The sequence below is a fragment of the Gracilinanus agilis genome, chromosome 5 (assembly GCF_016433145.1).
Source record: "Gracilinanus agilis isolate LMUSP501 chromosome 5, AgileGrace, whole genome shotgun sequence".
NCBI classification, from domain to species: Eukaryota; Metazoa; Chordata; class Mammalia; order Didelphimorphia; family Didelphidae; genus Gracilinanus; species Gracilinanus agilis.
This window is the reverse complement of record NC_058134.1, coordinates 310062362-310080657: the sequence shown is the minus strand read 5'-3', so window position 1 is coordinate 310080657 and position 18296 is coordinate 310062362. Positions and strand designations below refer to the sequence as shown.

The 18296-nt window shown below is 45.5% G+C and overlaps 1 protein-coding gene across 1 annotated transcript in view; it reads left to right on the top strand.

Annotated features, from left to right (window-relative positions):
* The first annotated feature begins 546 nt into the window (after positions 1–546).
* Positions 547–18296, top strand: part of EP300 (E1A binding protein p300) — an 87148-nt gene continuing 69398 nt past the window's right edge. Inside the window, exon 1 of the mRNA XM_044679307.1 lies at positions 547–640. Coding sequence (XP_044535242.1) covers positions 547–640 — 94 coding nt within the window. The remainder of the gene's footprint in view (positions 641–18296) is intronic.

Genomic DNA, 18296 nt, shown 5'->3' with positions numbered 1-18296 from the left:
CGAGGGGGCGCAACGCAGCCAGCGCCGCGCAGCCAGCCAGCTAGCCAGCCGAGCGCCGCGCCGCGGAGGAACAACAGCCGCCATTTTGTTTGGGTGCGCGGCCCGGCCCCGGAGGAGGCGGAGGCGAGGCCCAGGCCCAGGAGGAGGAGGCGGAGGCGGAGGAGGCCCCGCGGCGCGGCCCGGCTCGGCCCGAGCCGCCGCCGGAGCAGCAGCACGATGTGAGGCGGCGGCCCTGGCCCCGACCCGACCCTGGCCCCGGAGCGCCTGGGCCGGCGATGAGGACGGCGACGAGGCCCCGGCCCATGGCGCCCCGCAGGCCCCAGCCCCAGCCCCGCCTGCGCCCCGATGAGCGGCCGGGAGCAGCGCCGGCCCCGCCACTAGGGGGGGAGCGTGCGTGAGCGTGAGCGTGCGTGGGAGCCGGAGTGAGTGTGCGTGAGTGTGCCCGCCCGCCCCAGAGCCAGAGCCTGAGCCTGAGCCTTAGCCAGAGAAGAGCCGAGACCGCAGCCGAGCGCAGCGCAGCGCCCCGTCGCCGAGCAGCCCGCAGCCATGGCCGAGAACGTGGTGGAGCCCGGACCGCCGTCCGCCAAGCGGCCCAAGCTCGCCTCCCCGGCCCTCTCGGTGGCCGCCAGCGACGGCACAGGTCAGTCCGCGGCGCCCCCCCCCACCCCCTCCGGACAGCCGGGCCGCTCTCCTTCCCCACTTCCTACTTGTTCTTCCTCCTCTTCTCCCTCCCCTCCCTGCAAGCCTGCAACCAGTCGGGAGTTTGTTTCCGTGATTGGTCTCGGGAGTCAGTGCTCACCCCAAAATGTCCGCAGCCCTTGGCCGGGAGGGGAGAGCAGCTGGCCGCCCCGAAATCCGGCTCCAGAGCTCGGGCCCCGGGAAGTTATAGCGGGGCCGAAGGGGTTGGATGTTTGGGGCTTTAACCTTCGCACTTCTCCGAGGCTTATTCCGCTTTGGACCGTGCGTGCGTGTGTGTGCTTGCCTGCCTGCCTGTGTATGTGTGTGTGCGCGCGCGCGCGTGCCTCTCGATGCAGAAATCGGGACGTACTTCTTCCTCTTGGCCGTCTTCTCCCACTCGAGGCTGAGTTGGGGTCTCCTTGCTCGATGTTGTGCGCCCGCAGCTGCTAGGAAGACGAAGGGGGAGGGGGGAAGATGGCTGGCCGGCTGACAGTAAGGGAGGGAGACCTTGTTGCTCCCACTGTGAGGGAAGAGTAGCCGGGCCGGGAACCTGGGCCACGGCATTCTCGGCCATCGGCCCGCAGGAAATAGAGACACGGATTTCATGGGGACCCTTTGGGCCACTAGCAGATGGAATCCGGGCCTGCATTCCGCGAAGAGGGGCTGCTTGCTAGCCTCCGAAGTTGGAGGGGGATTTTTCTGGCCTCCCGGGAAATAGGCACCATTTTCAAGGGGAAGAATGGGCATTTGACATGACTTGGAGGGGATTCGGGAACTCTGCTCACCCGGGGGTGGGCGGGGTGGCTTTAAAGGGTAAGGCTGAGGGGACTGAGAATGACGGAGGCCATGAAACATTTTTCAGTGACTTAGTTCCAGTTGCGAAGCCACCAAGCGTGTCCTTTGAAACCGTGGAGCCCGTGGCCGGGCCTCTGTTAATAATATCTGTGGGGCGAATTTAGGACTCTTTTGCTTGAGGTAAAGCTGGGGAGGTTGGTAAGCGGAGGCTTATGAGAAGGCAGTTTGGTCCCTTCATCCGTTTCCAGGGAAGGGACTGGTTTTTAATTACCGCTCATTTGGGGGAACTCATTCCAGGCCTTGCTGTAAAGAAAAACCAACGAGGCTTCTCAGGAATTCCCAAGAATCCAAATTCTGAATTTTTGCCCGCCAGAATGCAGATTTCCAATAACCTAGTTCTAGGCCGGAATGAATGGGAAAAGATTTTCTCCAGAAGCCTGCTCCGAGCCAAGCCCCTTATCTTGGGCGATGCACTAGCTTTGATTTACTTCTCACTGCCCCGGAGTGCCGGCGTTTCCAAAGTAACCTCTAATAGGGGTCGACTAAATGTTTCAATTGACTTCCAGTATTCCAGGCATTATTGTCTAAAGACAGTGTTTTCCTGTTAGATTGCTCTCTCCCCCTCCCTCTCCTCCCCTCCCAACTTTACTAAATAACTTTCCAAGTGACTCCTTAGGCAGTTGTAGTAGGTGTGAGAGATAGGAAGGCTCCGGGAAGTGTTTCTAAACTTGCTAATAGCCATCCCTGTATCGGGAAAGAAAATGGCTTGCTTGCTTGCTTGGGATGCTCGCTGTTGGCTGGTCTTCTTGCCTGGACTCCTTGGACTGAGTAAGTAGAAAGCCTGAGAACACACCACAAGTCCCTTAACAACTTATAGCCCGTGGACTAGATGGTCTCGAATTCCCCCTCCCCTCCCCCCATTGCCACTTAAGATCCACTTGGATGGATGATGGAGAAAAGGTGTTCTCACAGGTTATTTGTATCAATTTGGTTGGCTCAGTATTTGAATTCATATCTTTGCTCATCATGTGGAAGTTGTCATTTTGCCTCAGCTGCCCTATCTTTGTCCAGTTTTGCTTTGGGGGGTATTTCTCCTCCCGCCCCCCTCCCCCTCCCCCTTCTCCCCTGGAGGAGTACGAAGAGACTTTTTCCTAACATCTTAACTTCCTAAAATCCTTCCTTGCTTAAGGAAAGGATGGTGGTAGAAAGGGAGACTCTTGTCAGCTTGCCTGCTGACAGTGCATGCTTCCCACACTAAATTCAGTGCCTTCAGACCCACAGGTAGTTTCAGTGTACTTTTGCAGCCAACTTCCTTCAGTGTTAGCCCGGCCTTTTTCTAACTCCGAGCTAGTGGTGATTTACAAGTGCCTCTCTTCTGATCCTAGTGCTCCTTTGGCCCCCGTGGTGGCCAGGCATTTTGACAGGCAAGTGAAAATGATAACAGAGAAAGAAACTGAAAGCCAACATTGGTTCCTGACATGCCAAAGGTCAGCAGATTGACTGGCCCAGCCCACGCTGAAGGAATGGCTCTGGCTTCTAGCACAGAGATAGTGTCAAGAGCATAGTAGGTACTCAGAACTGGTTTTAGGGGCTTTTCTTTTTAGCTTACATCTGTCCAGGGGCTTCTGTTTTGTTTTTACTTTCTCGGTTTGAAAGACTTCTATCAGGAACTTCCAACTTCCCCCTTTAGAACTGGGAGAAGATGAGTCTATTTTAGCTCTGGGAGAATGCTTTCATTACTCCAAGCAGAATTGGAGATAAGCAACTTTTGGGAATGGCAGGGCATTCCTATTCGCATTAATACGAACAAATAAAATCACTCCATTTCAGAGTAGCCTCTTCATCTGAATGAAGTAAAGAGTAAAGAATGAATGTCCAATTCATGTGCCTGATGCACATCTCTGGGAAAACCTAGAGCAAAAAAGCCTTTTCCTTAGGCTTCAAGTTAGTTTGAAATGACGTTCATAGGGCATCAGGTCACTAGAGACTCTAGTGTGCAGTTCAATCATGGAAGCTTCAAGTTGGAACTCCTTGCTCAAATCCAGGAAACCACACTATTCTCCCATCCTCCCTGATGCTGGGTGATCTTTGCACCAAAAGAAAATGGAGAGGCCACTCACTCTCTTTATTTTCAGAGACTGATGGTAATAATTTGACTTTGTGTGGTAGCCATGTTTAGTTTTCCTTTGCGGCTATTGGTTGTGAAGAGTGAGTGAGTACTCCATGCCCCACTAGCATAGATGAACGGAGATAATACAGATAATGCCTTGGATTGGAGGAAGGTAACAAACCGAAGAAAATAATAGGTTCAGAAGGGCATTTCTGAACCAGGCATTTATTGGGCACCTGCTGTGTGCTAGGCACTGTGTATTGGACATACACAGAAAGGCAAATAACAGGCCCTGCTTTTCTAGAACTCACAGTCTTAACAGGAGATGCTGTGTCCAAACAAGGTTTACACAGGAAAAACTGGAGCTAATCAATAGAGGGATGGCACAGGAATTAAGGGGTGGGGGGTGGGGAAGGGCTTCTGGTAGAAAGTGACATTTTAGCTGGGATTTGAAAGAAGCCAAAAGGAAAGGAAGGAGAGGTGCATTTATTAAGTACCAGGCACTATGCTAAGTTTTTTACAAACATCTCATTTGGGTGCTATTATTCCCATTTTACAGTTGAGAAAAGGCAGACAGATGACCTTTGCCCAGAGTCCTACAGCTAGGAAATATTTGAGTCTGGTTTTGAACTTGGACCTTCTTTTAAATTTATTTAAAAAAATTTTGTATACACAAATTTCATTTTATTATGAAAATTTTCCCATGGTTACATGATTCATATTCTTTCCCCTCCCATAGCCAACATGCAATTCCCCTGGGTTTTACATGTATCATTGATCCAGACCAATTTCCAAATTATTGATATTTGCACACTAGGATGATCATTTAGAGTCCACATCCCCAATCGTGTCCCCATCGAACCATGTGATCAAGCAGTTGTTTTTCTTCTGTTTCTGCTCCCACAGTTCTTTCCCTGGATGGTAGATAGTGTTAGATAGTGTTAGTGTTAGATAGACCCTCAGAATAGTCCTGGGTCATTGCATTGCTGTGAGTAGAGAAGTCCATTACATTCAATTGTGCCACAGTGTATCCCCATCTCTGTGTATATGTAAACTTGGGACTTCTTGAAAATAGACCTTATTCACAGCACCTAGCTGCCTCAAAATGTGGAATTGTTCAAAGTTGGGGGGAGATCATGAGTCTTTCGAGAACCAGCGAGGAAGGCTCCTGTTATTAGATCACTGTGAAAGTTAGGTGGGATAAGCCAAGGTAGGAGGGGACCAAGTTATGAAAGATTTTAAATACCAACAGTGTTTTATAGTTGCTCCTGGAGTTTATTGAATAGGGAATCACCTGATAAAATAAAGATAAATTTGGTCGAGTGGAGGCAGGGACTGAAGCAGGGAGAGACTGAAAGGCAGGCAAACCCACCAGCTGGCAGGCTGTTTCAGGCATCCAGAGGCCTGGACCAGGGGACGTGGCAGGCTCAGAAGAGAAGATGGCTGATTCAGATGATGTGCCTGGGAGGATGGTAGGATCCTAACCAAGAAGGATTTTTGGTGGGAGAAGATATTGTCAGTTTCAGACTCTTTGAATGAATGATGAGGAAAAGGTGGTTTGGAGATGCAAGAGTGGAAATCAGGAAAGAGGTGAAGGCTGGATAAGTAGATTTGGAAATTGTTGACAGATCATTGGTGCTGACAAAGTTCACCAAGAGAAATAACAGGAGTGCAGGGAGAAAAAAAATAGGAGGTGGTGGTGGGGTTGGTTAATGGGTGTGATCTGGATGAACCTCCACCAGAGGAAACCAAGAAAGGAGGATCTGAAGAGAAGAACCAGGAGAGGGTACCAGGGTCACAGGAAATCCTGGGCTTCAGGAAGAAGGGTCAGAGGCTGAGATGAGAGGTCCAGACAGGATGACTAAGAAAGGCTGTTAGATTAAGAGGTCATGGGCCATCTTGGCTAGAACAACTTTCTTGTAAGGACAATGTCCAAAACTGGACTAAAGAGTTCAGAAGAGGAGAGGAAAGGATGGGGAGGCATGTACTATGGGTCCTAGCCACAGAAGGGGATTAGTATGTACAGCTCAATCTCCTGAAATGAAAGAGCATTAAGAGATGGATAGATCAAGTGGGGTTTTATTTTTTTTTATCTTTTAATATTTTCTCTTCTTGATTGCATGTGATAACAATTTTCCACATATGTTTCCCAAATTTATCAGATCCAAATTGTCACCTTTCCCTTCCCAACATGGGAGATTTGATCTGGGCAAACCATACCTCCATATTGGTCATTGTTGTAAGCTCCTATAACACCAAAACCCCAAATGATAAACTCAAATAAAAATGAAAGATGGACTGCTTTGATCTGCGTCCAACTCCAGCAGTTCGTTCTTTGGAGGTGGATGGCATTCTTTATCCTAAAGTCCTTCATATGAACATTGCATTGCTGAGAGGAGCCAAGTCTTTCCCAGTGTATCATTTCACAATATTGCTATAAGTGTGTACAATGTTCTCCTGTTTCTGCTTATTTCATTCTGCATCTGTTCATGCACATCTTCCCAGCTCTTTTTGAAATCCTCCTTACAGCACTGTAGTATTCCATCACCATCAGATACCGCACTTTGTTCAGCCATTCCACAATTGATAGACACCCCCTCAATTTCCAGTTCTTTGCCACCACAAAAAGAGCTTCTAGAAATATTTTTGTACAAGTAGATTCTTTCCAAGTAGGAGTATTTTTGAGGGTGGGAGATCTGTGTTTGTAGGCAATCAGCACATTGGGAGAGATTGAAGATTAGTTGGAGGTATAATAGAAGGGGCAGTTTGGAGGAGGTGGATGAAATGGAGTCTCTTAGTGTCTGTAGAGATGGATTTGCTTTGGCAAAGAGAAAGGCCACTTGAGTTGAGATAAGGAGAGACACACAGACTTGGGTAGCTAATAATAGCTAGTATTTGTATAGCACCTTAAGGTTTATAAATATGATTTCATGCAATCCTCACAATAAAAACCCTGTAAGATATGTGCTGTTTCTATTCTCATTTTACATCTGAGGACCGGACCCCAAATTTCCCATTACAAAATGTTTTTCCCATTTCCTTGGGCTTTTCTGTGAAACACCCTGCAAAGTACAGATAACTTGCTGAGCTTTCAAATGATTGACTGGGGTGTTGTGATAGATGCCATTAACATTTTCCCCCAGAGTGATTGGAATTCTTTCATGTTCTGCAATGGTTGCAGTCCCTAGTTAGAAGGTAGAAGCCTAGAAGTAGAACTTGTTGGCATGATTAACAGATGGTAGAGTGCCTGGCACGTAGTAGGCTCCTCAGGAAATATGTGTATGAACAGCGTTCAGCCTGTGCTCCCTCTGATGGTGGAATTCTAGGTCTTCGACTCTGCTGATTCACTTTGTTGTCTAGGAGATGGAAAAGTAGAGTAGAAACCAGGGGCCTTCCAATCACTCACTGTACAGTGGTGCCAGGAGGCTGTGAACAGGACACACAAGGAAGAGGGAAAGAAAGAAGAAAAGAGGGGAAAGGCAGGCGGGGTGTAAAGTGCCCATTTGTGGTGTATTTATAAAAACAATTCAGGTGTGGTTCTGCTAGACACCCCACAGGGACTAGAAATTCAGCAGTGCTTGTTTTATTAAAACAGCCTCAAAGTTTTTGAGTTTCCTACTTGAAGACTTTGGAAATTCGAATTGTATGAGTGACCCTCATCCTAATGAAATCAACTGTCAAAAAATGAAGGCCATTTTTTGTGTGTCCTGTGTAAAGGACATTCAGTGAAAATCAGTAGTCTTTGGGTCTCCTCAGTGCTGGCCACTGTGCTGCTGCGAGGGCCAGCCCTAGGGAGCGGCACGCCAGCCACGCCAGTGCTTCAGAATGTAGAGTCAAAGGGAGTGTGGAAAATGTACAGCACACACATGCCTTGAGTGGCTGGCCAATTTCCCTCCTGCATGTTTCTGTTGGGGGGTGGGGAGAAGGACCCCTGACTTTGAAACAAACCGACAGAATACTTTGTATATGTATATATATGTCACAGGAGTGATTGAAACAAACATTTCTCAAGAAACTGAGAAATCTGGCCAGGTCCTCCCCTTCTTTTCTTGTCCAGATCTGTCCGAAGCACTGGACAGGTATGTGTCCAAGAATGGAGAAGCAGTGGTGAGAGAAGGGTCCGGCTTGGAGACTGGAGACACTTGTGCTGAATCCTGGCTCTGATTCAACCTGTAGGATCTTGAGCGAGTCATTTGCACTCCCTGAGACTCCTTTCATCCATCAAATGGAGCCAATACTTGCACTCTCATTGTAGATGTTGTGGGGAAGTGAATTATTGTTTAACAGAGGTAATGATGGGTAGAGAGAAATGCAGTTGCCAGCATAGGAAGGAAAGACTTGAATTGTAGAAAGTGATTTTGGCAGACTGGCAGAACTAGGATGGGAATGTAAATCCTCTTGCTGTGAAATCTTGAGCTTTTTAAAAGTTGTATTGATGCCTCTCCCTCCCACCCTTAGCCCTTGGTCCTTTGTTCAAACCAAAAAGACCTGGATAACCTCAGAGCTCCCAAAGCTCTGTCCAGAGGAAGGAAACCTGCTTCTGTCTTCTTTGGCCAATGTTTAGCATCTACTCTAACCACACCTCAGGTGCCTTTTCATTTACATTATTATAGTCATTGTGTATATTGCTATTTGGATTCTGCTTATTCACTTCCTGTCTTCCTACATTTCTTTAGGTCTTCATTGACTATCAATTTTCTTTTATAACTATACCAGACTTTGGCGAGCTGTTTTCTGGGCTGCCTTCTTAGGTCCCCATGATTATTTTGGTATACGGTCCCTTTCTTATTGAGAACCAGGGAAATGGGGCTGGGGGACAGCAGGGCCAGGAGGGCCATAGGTAGTTAGAGGAGCTCTTCTTTTCAAAGGTTGTGGACTGTTGAGTGCCTTTTCTTCAGTAATTTTGAAATTGATTTTCAACATGTTTGTCATTGTAAGACAGTTTATAGCTTCACCAGCAGCACTGAATGGCCTTCCTCTTCAACTTTTAGCATCTTTATCAGTTTGATGAGATGAGGTGAAATCTGTATATGATTTGCTTTTCTCCGATTAGTGAGTTGAAGCATTTTGCATGCTTGTGGATATTTTGAATATATTGTGGGAAAATTCCTACCAATAAGATAACATTCTAATCTGGTCCTTAAGAATAGGATAGCCTGGAGGGGGAGCTTGGGTTGGAGTGAGTTGTAAGGAAAGCTAAGGCCCTTTGGTCTAGTTCAGAGCAGAACTGGCTAGAAGAAATAGGATTCTGCAAGTCAAGGATTGGGTCCTGCCAGGTTGGGGGGAGGATAAGAGGTTGTCTAGGGGACCTTTAATGAGATTTTGTAGCCCTCCCTAGTAGGGCTGGAAAACAATGTGGTGCTATTTGTATTTTGGAAGGTGGTTGTTCTGGCAGTTTGGTGTAAAATAGGTTGGAATAGGGAGAGAGAAGGGGTTAGGCAGAAAATTCAGGCCAGATCTGTGGAAGGAAGACATGGCTGAATGTAGAAGTGTCTCTGCAAGGGAGGGGCCCCAAGTGGGGTTGTCACTGTAATTGTAGGCTACGGTAGGACCAGATCTATTCTTGTATTATTATTTTTAACCTTTACCTTCTGTCCTAGAATCACTACTGTGTATCAGTCCCAAGGCAGGAAGGGCTAGGCAGTTGGGGGTAAGTGACTTGCCCAGGATCACCCAGCTTTTGTATTTTTTCTTGTATTTTCAGAGCACTGAGACCAGACTTGACTTGCCCAGCTGGGATCACTCGGGTTTTCCTGGTTTTAAGTCCTGGCCTCTCTTCCCAATTTTTACTCTATGCCCACTAATAAGGAGTTAAGCTTTAAGGTTTGCAGATTGCTTTAGCTGCATGATTGCATTTGATTGTCTATAGGGGCCTTAGTTCTAGGAAATGACAGGATATAATTATGGGCAGGGGAGAAGGGTAGGACTTGGGTTAGGCCGGTCAGATAAAACCTAGTGAATGGAAATGAGTAGATTTATTGAAGCCAGAGAAGGGGACTCAATCTAACAGGGAGTATTGAGGTGTGGAAAGAGAGTTAATCAAATGCCAGAGGTCAGGGATCAAAAGCCAGTCCCTGTCCTCGAGGAACTTATAATTTAATCAGGGAGACAAAGCTAGCAATCTGCAGAATAAGTAGGCCAGAATTCAGAGGGCTTGGGGACAGGATTTCAGTTGGGAAGCCAGGAAGGTCAGTAGCTAAGGAGGATGAGTGGTCTATGCATGGGAGGCAACCAGAGTGACTGTCTGTGGAACAGCCAGGAGGCTGTCTATGGGTTAAAGAGAACATGTCAGGGGGGAGACCTGTAACAAGGCTGGAAAGCTGGCAAGGGGCCCAGATTAGGAAGGGCTTGGATTTTGATCAATCCTGCACGTAATGGATAACTTGAGGCATGAAGACCCTTCAGGAGACATTCAGGACTGGGGCAACAGTTTGGATGTGAGGGATAAAAGAAGGGGAGTGGTCAGCAGTTGAAAGTTGTGGGGGGGGGCCCACATCATTGCATTTAACCTTTTAACAGTCATTTATGAATGCTCCCTCCTGCCAGTTGCCTTTCTCCAATTTCTTGCCTAAAAAAATTTTTTTTTAAACCAAAAGCCCAACATATTCATTGCAAGTATCAAACTATGTAGGTGTCAGTCCAGTCCTGCCTTCTTAGAGCAGATCAATAAATGGACATTGATACAGAAACAGAAAGAATGAGGGGAAAGAAGCAACACCATGAACTCCCAATGGCCCACCTTGGCCCATAGAAGAGACTAAAAGCAGCAGGGCAAGTGCCAGGGGAGCAGGCCAGTTCCCTGGTCACTCACTGCCTGCTTCGAGGAACTTGGGCAGGTCTCCTCAGCTCACAAAGGTGGGAGCAGTCCTTTCCAGTTGTAGATCTCTGGGGGCCTGGACGCTATGGAATATTGCCAGGAATGTTGGCTCCTGGGGATGGAGAAGAACATCCGAAAATGTAGGTGAGGTAAAATCAGAAGCTCTCAGTACAGAAATGTAGTGGGCCAACAGACAGACCTCTCTGACTCACCCCCAGGCTGGCCGGCTAACTTCCCAGGCTAGAAAATCATTTGAGGAGGGAGAGAGTGTGGTGGGAAGGATAAAAACATCCATATAGATAAGTAGATGTAAGGCAGTAGAAGATAAGTGAAAGGGAAATCCAGAACATTCCAGTGAGGAGGGAGGGAGGAAGGAGGTGTGATGGGAATGTATAATGGGGCTGCAGTAGATTGCTGACTGGGAATATGCAGAAGGTTGGGTATAGCATTTAGTTTGTGAAATTTTATTTGAGGATAGTTTTACATATCTTGCTCTCAAGTTGGGTTTTGTAATTGATCCTAGAAGCACTAGGGAGCTGGGGAAGGTTTTGGAATGGGATTGAGGAACAAACCTTGTACCTTAAGATGTGGAGATGAATAGAATGGAGACTAACTATTAACAAGAGGCTATTTCATGTTCAAATCTTCTTTCCCATCTTGGTTGAATCCGAAAGTGTTTTGGTCCTATGTTAGGTGAGAATTGGGAAAATTGGGGTTGGTGGAATGGGGTTTGAGCCCACTGGAGTTTACAAGGTACAGTGGGTCGTCCTACAAAGCAGTCACCATTTTGGTTTAATGTTTCCTTCTTACTCTTGGAGCAGAATTTAGTTATCTGCTAAATTTTTATGGGTGATGGGAAGCAGCTTGCCTTGGATATATTTTTTTTAAACCTCATCTGAAATGGTCTAAAATAATTTTGCTTGAAGTTTGGAAAGTATTGCTAAATGGTAAATTGCATGATTTTACCTGTCTGGATTTTTTCTATGAAGCCAGTTATTGCCAAGAATGTAAATAGTCTTGTTAAATTATAATACTGATAAGTAAGGCAGTGTAAATGTAAAAGACAGCTATCCCTAGTTTCTCTAGTAGGATTCTTAAACTCTATGACCTGGTCCTTGGCCGCCCCTAGGAGCCGTACGATCTTATCTCCCCTTCCCATTCTCTGTCATCATTTTATGGAGACAAACTTTAAAATGTCCAATCTTCCCCAAGATGAAAAAACCAGTCAGAAGGCAGTCCGCTTCCCCACCCAAAGTAAGGAAGAAAGGAAATTGGTATTAGTGAACAAGCAAGTTTGGGAGATGCTGTGCACGGTTAGCCAGGATCTGAGGTACGCCACCTGGGAAGTTGGAAGAACTTTGGTGTGGAGCATTATGGTACCTTTTGGGAAACTTTCAGGTGAGGGAAGACCAAGCCCTGACAGAACCATCTGCTAGAGCCTCTAGCTAGCCTTGAATTTCTCTTAGGTTTGGAGAAGAGGCAGTAAGAAGGCTCCCACCACAGGGGTTTCACCTACCTTCCATCCACTTCTGGTAACTAGACCTGAGGTGAGACCCCTCTTGAGCCACTTCACAATGTGTGTGTAGAGAGGTGGCACCCCCAGCATCTAGGACGGTATCTCCAAACTCAGCCTGGAATTTCACGCTAAAATTGTGCAAAGTGGTGGACTGTTTTGAGTTGTATTTAAAAATTGGGATCCATTCTTGACTTTGTGTTCACAGTACACAGTGCCGAGATGCATCCCAACCATTTTCCTACATTTTATATCTTCTTTATTTTTAGGCCATCTCAGTATTCTGACATTTCTGCATTCCTATTAGCTAGCATTTCAAAGTGTCTTTAGGTTTGCAAACTGCTTTACATATTGTCTTATTTACTAACAACAACCCTGTGAGATAGGAGTTAATTCTGCATTTTTCAGATGTGGAAACTGAGGGTGGGAGTTAGTTAAGCTCAGCCACAACTAAAGAGCCCAAGGCAGGATTTAAACTTCCATGTCCTGCCTTATCCTCTGTGCCACCTCATTATCTTGTTGATACCCCTTCTAAGTCTTTTCTGGAGGTCTATCTTTCTCCTTGTTTTCTGGAATTTAATATTGTAGCATTCTCATTACTTTCCATATGTTAGTGTTTCTGGTCTTCCTGACCATATCAACATGTGGATTTGTCTGTGTATTATTTTCTCTCTGAACAAAATGATTTAGTGACGGGGGCATCTAGGTAGCTCAGGTCCTGGGTTCAAATATGTCCTCAGACTTTCTAGCAATGAGACCCTGGGTAAATCACTTAATGTCGTTTGCCTAGCCCTTACTGCTCTTCTTGATACTTAGTATTGATTTTTTTTTTTTTTTTGAACCCTGACCTTCCACTACTCATTGGTTCCAAGGCAGAAGAGTGGTAAGGGCTAGTGGTAATGGGGTCTAAGTGACTGGCCCAGGGTGACTAGCTAGGAAGTGTCTGAGGTCTCATTTGAACCCAGGATCTCCTGTCTCTAGACCTGGCTCCACTGAGCTACCCAGCTACCCTTAGTAGTGAATCTAAGACGGAAGCGAGGCAGGGTTTTAAAAAATGACCTAGTGACCACTAGAGTAGCTAGAAAGTTTATTTTTGATCACTTACCTTCTCTAGGCATCAGGTACCTGATCTCTTCCACTACCATCACCCCTTCACCACATAACATAGGGATACTATGAAGATTATGGCAATTTTTCAGTAGGGAGAGGAGGAATGATGTGAGGAGAGAAACTCCTTGTGTTATTCCTCTGCTTAAGTGGCCAAGAGAATTGGGGGCGGGGGAGGGGGGGCAGTTCACTGCCTGAGCTAGCCCAGCCCTCTCTGCCAGAGTTTTAAGTAAATATGTTACCATTTTGGAGATAGCAAGATGACTATATGTTTTTACTTGAAGTCTTGTCAGCTAGGGCAAAACTGAAAATAGCCCAATCTGAACCATTATTTTGGCCGCCTCCTCTTCTACTTCTATTACCAAAAGCAAGCTAGTAGAGTAATATTTCTTTTCTTCTTTAACAGTGAAATGATAGAATGGAAGGCAGCTGGGCATATTTCCAAATTATTTTGTTGATTACACTTAGATTATGTAATTTCTATTAAAAACTCTCTGCTTATGATTTTGTAAAAATGGAGGGAATTTAGTATATTAATGTTAGGAATATCTTAGATCATTCAACAAATGGAGTTCACACTGAGCAAACCCCTGTGTTTGAGTGTGTGTTGGTATGTTTTTTAACTGGTGATCAGGTTTTAAACTACCACAGTAAGATGTGTTAAGGCCCAGGTTACTTCCTGGGTTGATCTGGATATTGCCATTGTTTGGGAAATGTATTGGCATGCCCTATCTCCAGTTAAGGTATTTGGGCACGGGCCATTATAGATCTTCCACGGGGGACCCCAGAACCAAAAGGTGTTTATTTCAGTTCCTGGTCAGCAGGACAAATCCTGACCGATTTTCCTTACTGGTACTTCTTGTTTGGTCATCACTGGATAGGATGATGCTTATGCCCATGGTGAGTCTCAAAGATATGTTATTATTTTCCCAGTTAACACCTAATTCTCTGTTACTCGTTAGGGCCGCTGCAGTGTTTTGATAGTGAGGGATGTTGTTCCAATGCTCAGAACCATCTAGCTCCATCACAGAATCTTGGTGCTAAAAAGCTGTGAGTTTCAGGTTCAGAAAATTAATCTTCCGGACCACTTCTTATTTAGGATGGTCTGAGAGGAACAGTTCCTGAGCTTATCTATACCTAATGCTGAGTGTGTGGTGGTCTTTGAGGGGCACCACAGGAGGATTATAATGCCCTGACTGTTTAGACCAATTTCTTGTCTGCTGCTTAATGTGCATAGAGGGGAAAGTTTAGAATAACTTTCAGCAATTTAAAATCTTCTTGACTTCTTCCTTTCAATTAAAAACAACTTGTTGCTTTCATTTCTAATCTATTAATAACCCTGATTTGTCTTGTTTAGTCTTCCCTGGAGTTGGGGGCAGTGAGACCTGCAGACTAACAGTCCGAACTGCTGTTAGTTGGAGTTAGAGTCAATGCTAACTGCTTGTTTTAAGCTCTTGAGCTCCTTGATCACAACCTGGTTTTCCATGTTCTATCAGGTCCCCCCCTACTGTGTAGGGCTGTCTAGGCTTGGCCATTTGTCCAGTGTGATTGAGTCTTAGTGAAGTTGGACTCTTGTGTGATGAGAGTGCGTTATCTCAGAGGTTGATGCATTCAGCATGAGGATGTCCTCTACCAAAAATAGGGAATCCTTTTTTCCCCGTTGAAACATGGTTCCGGGGGGGGGGGGGGGGGGGAGGGGCAGCTGGGTAGCTCAGTGGAGTGAGAGTCAGGCCTAGAGACCAGGAGGTCCTAGGTTCAAAACCCGGCCTCAGCCACTTCCCAGCTGTGTGACCCTGGGCAAGTCACTTGACCCCCATGGCCCACCCTTACCAATCTTCCACCTATGAGACAATACATACGGAAGTACAAGGGTTAAAAAAAAAAGAAACATGGTTCCCAAAAGCTTCCAGGGGCCTCCTCCGTCTCTTGTTTTGACTCTCATTTGATACTTATAGTCAGAGGGTCAGTGAATGATGCTCTGTTACTCATCTGTTAGGGAATCCTTAAGGATTTTAGCTAATAATGCTCAGGAGACATTTTAAAGCGGCATTTTGATGCTGGAACAAATGTGTTTTTTTGGTAGTAGTCAAAAAGAGAGGTTTTATATGTATTTCTTTTGTTAACTTATGTAGATGTAGTCACTTATGAATGCCTGTCTTTAATCCCATCATATTTTAAAAACCAAATTATAAACCTGAGTAAAGTTTGTAATTACTGATATTTCCTCCATTTTTCTTGGGCGTTAAAACAACGACAGGGGCGGGGGGGGGGCGTTGTTGTCCCTTTGCATTATCAACCAGTCCCAGTGTACATTTAGTCTAGTTTAGCTACTCTTCTAGGCTTTTGTGCCATTTCTGCTAACTCAGAGTTGTCTCTCCAAATGGTCACAAACATCTCAACAAACAAATCTTTCATTACTGTTGTCTTCCAGTTTTGCCTTTTGGGGATAATCTCAGTGTGGTTGACTTTCTCACCAAGCTCTCCCTAAGCTTGCTTGTTCCTTTCCTGCTCCTCCATGTTTAATGAGGTACTAGAATTTTCCAGTCTTCTGAAAACTTTGCCCTGGAAAATGGAGATAGAAAAAAGGCAGTTCAGCAAAACTACTTATTACTTGATGAGAAAGGCTTGATGAGTTCCTCACTATGGCAGTTGTATCTCTTCTCTGGGTCCAGACTAGGTTATTAGTATTAGTATTGCCCAGCATTGTTATTCTTGTCACTCATGGTTTGGAAGTTTTCCAGATTCTTCTTAATTCATTTGACATCTGTTGGATGCTCTTCCTGTGCTTCTCCAAATTCTTCCTTCCCATTCACTCTCCCTACCTCCCTATCTTCTGTCTTAGAAAGAATACTGTGTATTGGCTCCAAGATAGAAGAGAGCAGTAAGGGCTAAGCAATTTGCTCAGGATCATAACAGCTAGGAAATGTCTGTGGCTAAATTTGAACCCAGGACCTCCCAGATCTCAAAGCCTGGCTCTTTCTCTCTACTGAGCACCTAGCTTGCCCCATAACTTTTTCTGGAGGCAAATGACTTGCCTAGGGTCACACAGCTGGTACGTAGCAGCTGCTGGATTTGAACTCAGGTTCTTCCTGCCTCCGAGAGCCCCACTCTATTCATTACCCCACCCGACTGCCTCAGTAACTTATTTTTTAACTTACAAATGGCCAAAGCCTCAGCATTCCCTACCAGGAGCAAACTGACTTAGTTCTTTATGTGTGCATGTAGTCTTCTTCCCTGTGAATTGGTGCCAACTAGTCACTTTTATAGAGACTGGTTTTCTTGGTGGTTTTGGCCATTTCATAGCCTTCCTGAGACATCCCAGGCAGTGATGCTGTGCTTGTAAGCTTCTCTTCTGAGCCCACACTGGGCAAAATAGGAAACTTTGAAACTCCGGCTCATCCCATTTTCTGCTTAGGAGCATTGGCAAAACATTGAGTGGTGAACAGGTTGGCATTTCCCAGTGAATTGAGAGCTCTATTGGTCCTCGTTATCTTAGTAACTTTTAACTGCTTCAGCAGATCCCATTGCAAATGGAATAGTCTCCAATAGTTTAAAAATGTATGTGAAAACGAAGAAATGTTCACAACTCTCAGTAGCTCTAAACTGCCAAAAAGGAAATCTGGTTTGCTGCTGTTTAAATAACCCAGGTTTGGGGGAAACGGAATGAACAATGTTTCCCAACTTTTTATGCATACAAGAAATTGATTTTAAGCTACACTGAGGAGAAGGACAAATGGAGATTGGGAGCCAGCTCAGGTGGGCATGTGGGTATGGCACTTGTTCCAGAAGAGATTTGGGAGTCATTTGTGTAGTGGGAACAAAGGCTATTGTTATGGGAGGGAGGAGGGACTAAAGCCTGATATTTAAGACAATTGTACCCTGTGACAGATTTAGGAGATCTGATCTGTCAGACTTGGTCAGAGAAGGGGGCAGCTAGGGGGCTCTGTGGGACGAGAACCAGACCTGGAGACTGGAGGTTGTTGATTCCAATCTGGCCCCAAACACTTTCTAACTGTGACTCTGGGCAAGTCACTTAACCCCCATTGCCTAGCCCTTCCCGCTCTTCTGCCTTGCAACCAACACACACAGTATTGATTCCAAGGACAGAAGGTGAGGGTTTTAAAAAAAGAAAGAAAGAAAAGTGGTTGGAGAGTCTTGAACTAGGGGCCAACAGTCTCAGAAACCCAAGAAAAGAAAGGGGAGATTGACCTTGGAGAATGAGGGCAGCAAAGGCCACTGAGTGAATGGGAATCAAAGATAGAGGAAATGATGGGGAAACTAGCTTCCTAACTAACTTTTAATCAATTGGTGACCTCAAATTGTAAAAGAAATCCTAAAGACCTGGGGAAAACCCTTGAATGGAATTCTTTAAATAAAAATAAAGACCAAACATTTCTTCCCTTTTTTTTTAAGCTCTTACCTTCCAGCTTAGAATCATTACTGTGTATTGGTTCCAAGGTGGAAGAGCAGTAAGGGCTAGGCAATGGGGGTCAAATGACCTGCCCAGGGTCACACAGTTAGGATGTGTCTTGAGACCTTATTTGAACCCAGGACCTCTCCCATCTCTAGGCCTGGCTCTCAATCCACTATGATGCACAGGAAACAGGAGCAAAGATTGAAAGAACCACTGTATCCAAGGATGTGCACAGAAAAGCAGTATCAGAATCCCTCTTGTTAGAGCCTCCTTATTTCTTACCTGAATTACTGCAAGAAGCATACTAATTGTTTCTTCAGGTTGCCTCATCTTTCCCTGCCAGGCCATCCTCTTGACAGCATCAAATAAATATTCCTAAAACAGATCTGACCTTGCCACTTCTCTGCTCAGTAAACTCTAGTAGCTCCCTACTATATCTAGGATAAATAATAAACTCCTCTCGTGGCCATTTCAAGTCCTTTACCACTACCCAACCCATTTCCCCTTCATTTTTCCTCTATCTACAGTCCAACTCACCTGGCCCTTTTTTTTTTTTTTTTCCATCTGAAAATTTTTATTTAATTTAGAGTATTTTTCCATGGTTCCATGATTCATGTTCTTTCCCTCCCCTCCTCCCACAGCCAACAAGCAATTCCACTGGGTTTCACATGTGCCATTGATTAAGGCCACCTATTTCCATATTCTTGATATTATCACTTGGCCTTTATTCTGGAGGGTCCCGCTCCTCTCCTCACTACCTTCTAGAATGGGTTTTCTCCTTTCCTCCTTCATTGTTTGGGGAAGAGGAGGGGTAAGGGGGCAAAGGGAGAGAAAGTTTATGCTCTTTTTTATTTAAATCCTT